This window comes from Pyrgilauda ruficollis, unplaced genomic scaffold (assembly GCF_017590135.1).
Source record: "Pyrgilauda ruficollis isolate IOZ18807 unplaced genomic scaffold, ASM1759013v1 scaffold16, whole genome shotgun sequence".
In the NCBI taxonomy this organism is placed as follows: domain Eukaryota; kingdom Metazoa; phylum Chordata; class Aves; order Passeriformes; family Passeridae; genus Pyrgilauda; species Pyrgilauda ruficollis.
Genome location: NW_024514764.1, coordinates 3,919,324 through 3,924,323, shown reverse-complemented (window position 1 = coordinate 3,924,323; position 5,000 = coordinate 3,919,324). Strand labels below are relative to the sequence as shown.

Genomic DNA, 5,000 nt, shown 5'->3' with positions numbered 1-5,000 from the left:
TCCAAGGATTTAATTCCGCACGAACCTCCCAGGAAGATTTAAAGAGTTTCCCCTGTCTGATTTCCCGGCCCGGCCCTTTCCCTCTGCTCTTTGTTAAACGCGAATGCTACTTCTCCCCTCTTCCCACCTTCCCAGGGGCCGGGGCAGCCCTCCCGGGGGTCGCCAGGTTGTGTCCCCCCGGCCCAGGGGACCGCCAGCTCCGGTCCAGAGGGCTCGGGATGGGAGGGGCTGGGAAGTTCCCCCTCTTCCTCTCTCCTGGGAGCTCGGGAAGTGTTCCTCTAACCGGGAGAGGGCACAAAACTGGGGGTCCCCAGCCCCGCGCTTTGCCGGAGAACCGTCCCTTAAATTATTCACCGGGGGAATCTATCAATGCTTTATCTGGGTGAAAACTTCCATGGAGACGTAATTGAATTAGGAGCAATTTGGCGGCTGTTTGGGGACTGGCGGGATGAAGCGTGGGGTGTGCTCCAGCGGAGAAGGGGGGAAGGTGAAATGGGAGGGATGCAGGGATGGGAACTTTGTTTGGGTCTGATTTTTAAAAATTATTAGTGGTACTAGTTTTTGGCCTCCTCTTTAGCGATCAGAGGCTGCTTCTGGTCGTGGCTGCGCTCACAATTCAAAGGTTGTGGTTACTGCTGGAGAGGGGGGTGTCCGTGGCCGAATCGATAGGAGATTGCATTAATTATGATTTCGATTGATATGCTCAAATCTCCTAAACGCTGTAAACGGCTCTTCCTTTTTCATTTTTTTCTCCTTATAGAGCCGGAGAGGAGATGAAAAGGCTTGTAGTTTTAAATTCAATGTGACAGCTCTGGAAAGAGCGGATGATGAATCTCCTATTATTGGATCAGTCTATTTGCCGCTCAATGTCTCTCTGTAATTGGAGCAACATCACTTTAAAGGTTCAGAGAGTAGAGCATTTCTGGTGAAAAATCCCCACAACACGCTGGTGAATGTTTTAAAGGGAAATCTATTAGTGATTTGGCGAGGGGAGGGGACAAGGGGGAAGAGGGTGGGTTGGAGGGGTGCCCGCCCGGCCCCCGCCGCCCTCCTCGGGCTGGAGTTCGTATCAAAGCCCCCCTCGTCGTGTTGTGACAGCTCTGATATTGTTTATTGAGGCTGGATGTCAGGTATAATTAGCAATCGATATGGAAAACGTTTGCTCCCCACACTGGCACGTCTCTGACGTCAGGACCGATTAACGTTTCTTATTGGTCCCAAATTCCCCCAGCCTGAGCTAATTATTGGGAGCCTGATGTTGATAAAGTTAAAGCGCCCGGCGCCCTGCAGCATGAGCCCCTCGCCGCGCCGCCTCCTCCGCCAGCAGCACCCCCGGCCCCAGCCGCCCCGCCGCCAGCGCCCCCAGCCCCGCCGGCACCCCCCGCCCTAGAGCCGCCCCCATGATGGACAGCCGCATCCTGGAGCATCCTCATGCCCAGTTCGGGGGGATGGTGGGTTTCCCTTACCCGCTCGGGCACCACCACGTCTACGAGCTGGCCGGGCACCAGCTGCAGTCGGCGGCCGCCTCCGTGCCCTTCTCCATCGATGGATTACTGAGCGGCTCCTGCGCCGCCTCTGTGGTCAACCCGGCGCCGCTGATCCCCTCCGGCTGCGGGGTGAGCGGGGACAGCCAGCCCTTCAAGCTCGCAGGTAGGAGCGGCCCCGTTGTCGCGTGTGTCCCCCCCGCCCCCCCAGCCCGCGCCCGGCCGTGGCTCCGCGCCCGGAGCGTGGCAGCGCGGGGGAGGAACAGCAGCGCACCCCGCAGCCCCGCTGTCCTCATCGGCGGATTTTGGGGTGTCTCGGAGGGGAGGGCAGGCGACTGTGCTGGCCCCCCGAGGGGGCGGACGGCCCCGGTCCAGCGCCGGGAGCGTTCCCCGCTCCCACCGGCGCAGGGCCACGCGTGTGCCCTGAACAATAGCGGGCCCGGCCCGGTGCCTTCCCCCAAAGTTCATCGTGCGGCAGCTCGGATCGTACCATTAAAAGATGATGATGATAATAATAAAAATAATAATGGGAATCGCTGGGGTTTGGGGAATGAAGAGCGGTAATAATTGGTTTTTTTATACGGTTTAACCAAAGGGAAGCGTTCTCCCTCCTTCCCTCCCCACCGGCCTGTGGCACCGCTATTGTTCAGCTGCTAAAACATTCTGTCGCCCCAACATCCTTCTGGTTAAGCCTGGAGCTGCCCCACACTGCACCTCAACTAAACACAAATTATTATAATTATTACTATTATTACGATTCTTTCTTAATTTTCACACCTGGCGGAAAACATTAGGGGAGGTGCAGCCAGGGCTGAAAATCCCCAGCCTGGAGCTGTACGTACTCGAAGAGGCTGCGAACATCCCAGCCCCACGCCCGCCCGTGCTCGGGGGGACTGCGGGAGGCCCAGGGGCCGCCCTGCACCCAGGATCCCGCGTGGAACGGGCCCAGAGCCGTGACCACGCAGGTGCTCCGGAGGGGCTGGGGAAGGGAAAGAGGTGGGGGGATTTTAATTTTTTTTTTTTTTAATGAAACCTTTGGTGGTTGGAGCAAATATTGGAACTTCTCTCTCTCTCTCTGCCAGCTGAGTGCCTGTGGAGAGCTTCCTTCAGGAATAAATGTTCTGTAAAGTACATTTTCGGAGGAGGCGAGGGCAGATCGGGTTCCTCCCCATTTTTAGCGCAGGTGTGTGAATAATCCCGCTCTTTTACCAACGCTACCGAGCACAAAAGTTAAAAGGCTCCTGTGAATGGCAGGGAGGGGGGGAGAAGGCCTGTCTCCCAGGGACCTGAGGGTATTTCTGCTTTTTCAGACTCGGGTGACCCGGACAAGGAAAGTCCTGGCTGTAAAAGAAGACGAACCCGCACCAATTTTACTGGCTGGCAGCTCGAGGAGCTGGAAAAGGCGTTTAATGAGAGTCATTACCCGGACGTGTTTATGCGAGAGGCTCTGGCTCTCAGGCTAGACTTGGTGGAGTCCAGAGTGCAGGTAAAAAACGTGTCCCCCCTCCTTTCCCCCCCTGCCCTCTCATTGCGCCGAGCAGTCCCGGGGGAGATCCCTCGGACCCTGCTCCGGGACGGGCCCTACGCGCTTGGGCCGCAGCCCCGCGCATCCCGGCCCTTTTGTTCCCTGCCTTGCTGCTTGCTGTCTTATTTTATCATTATTGTTATTACTATTACCCTATTTTAAAAAAAATCTTGCAAAACGAGAAGAGTAGTAACCCAGCCTGGCTTCCCTTAACATTTTTTAGTATGTTTTTCCACTGTAAACATTTTTCTTAAATGAGTCAAGGGCGAGAAAATTAGCATGCAAATATGAGGCTTAATCACGGGCCAGGGTATGCTGGAGAATGTCAATAAAGCTCGTAGATGCATCGAGAGCAAGTGAAACTTGTAAAACTTAATTTTAACGAGCTGCTCAGGCCCTTGGCGGTGCGGGACGGGGAGGGCAAGCACCCATCTTCTTCAGTGGGTTTTCCAAAAAATTAAATGGGAAGAGGATGGTGGGATGCGGGGTGGCTGTTGGATCTCGGGATGCTGTTCAGTGCTGCGAGCGGGCGGCGAGGCCGAGCTGCGGCCCCGCATCTCGCCGGAACCCGCGGCCGTGCGGGGGCGGCTTGGCGTGGGCTGCGTGTGCGGGGAATGCGTCCTTAAATCCACCCCGGGAGAGGGGACGGGCCCCCCGGGATGAGGCAGCGCCGTTGTCCGCGGGTCCTCCACAGGCTTTGCTTCACCGTGTCCTTCCAGCCGCTTTCCCTCCCGCGCCGCTCCTGCGGAGCCCGGCCGGGGAAGGAGCCGGCACCGGGATTAGCGCGGTGCTCCCGAGCTGGGGCCGCGCTCCGGCCGGGACTGGCGCTGCCGGCAGCTCCGAGGGGGCGAGGAGGGACGCGGGGACACCGGGGACCTGCCAAGGCAGGCAGGAGCAGGGCCGGAGCAGAGAGGTTTTATTTAATTTAATTTCCCTCCTGTGGTCTGTCTATAACAAACCCAACCAAAACTCATTTTGGGCTGATCCAACTCCTCTGCTCGAGCTCCCGGGAGGAGCAGGAGGTCCGAACTCCGCACGTCTGGGCGAGGCACCGTCCGTCGTGTCCCCCCCGCACCCCCTCGCTTCCAGCCGCTTATTGTGCCGTGTTTATCGCATTTTGCGTGCTGCTGCGGGGAAATCGGGCCAGCGATCGGTGCTTCTGCACCCCTCGGCCATGGGGAAGAGCTGGGGGGGCTGTGGAATCCCTTCCCCTCCCCGTGGCACCGGTTCGGGCAGGGCGCAGCGTGTGTGTGCGTGAGTGTGCACCCCCTTCTTGCTTTTCGTTTTTTCCCTGCGCTTTTAAAGAAGTGTCGATATCTTTTCCTGCCCCTTCCCCTGCTCTCCGTTTCTCAGACGTCCCGGTCCTGGAAAGGGGGCTGCCGGCACCTCGAATGGGTGGCCGAGGGAGGCCTGAGCTGCGCTTCTCCCCTCCGCCCCCCTCCCTCCGCCCTGGCCACCGCGGGGGGCCGGAGCGCTGGGTGTTAATTGCTTCTCGTTGTTCGGTGTGTAGGTCTGGTTCCAAAACCGCCGGGCCAAATGGAGAAAGAAAGAGAACACGAAGAAAGGCCCGGGGCGGCCGGCTCACAACTCCCACCCCACGACGTGCAGCGGGGAGCCCATGGACCCCGAGGAGATCGCCCGGAAGGAGCTGGAGAAGATGGAGAAGAAGAAGAGAAAGCACGAGAAGAAGCTACTCAAAAGCCAAAGCCGCCACCCGCACTCTCCCAGCGCCCTCTCCCTGCACAGCACGCCCAGCTCCGACAGCGACAGCGGCGGCGGGGGAGGCCTCTCGCCCGCCCCGCCTGAGGCCAAGCCCCGCGGGCAGCCCCCGCCGCCCCATCCGCCGCTCCCCGCCGCCGCCGCCCCCTCCGAGCCGCCCCCCGGCACCTGCGACCAGACGGCCGAGCCCTTCTACCCCAGCCAAAGAAGCGGGAGCGGGCGGCTCCAGCGCCCGCCCGACAAGGACTGCGCGGCCGCCCCGTCGGGGGACG

The 5,000-nt window shown here is 59.5% G+C and overlaps 1 protein-coding gene across 1 annotated transcript in view; it reads left to right on the top strand.

The window, feature by feature from the left end:
• Positions 1-1,400: 1,400 nt before the first annotated feature.
• The window catches only part of UNCX (UNC homeobox), a 4,093-nt gene continuing 493 nt past the window's right edge, over positions 1,401-5,000 (top strand). The window contains 3 exon segments of the mRNA XM_041462673.1: positions 1,401-1,650; positions 2,795-2,970; positions 4,520-5,000. The exon segment at positions 4,520-5,000 is cut by the window's right edge and continues 318 nt beyond it. Coding sequence (XP_041318607.1) covers positions 1,401-1,650; positions 2,795-2,970; positions 4,520-5,000 — 907 coding nt within the window.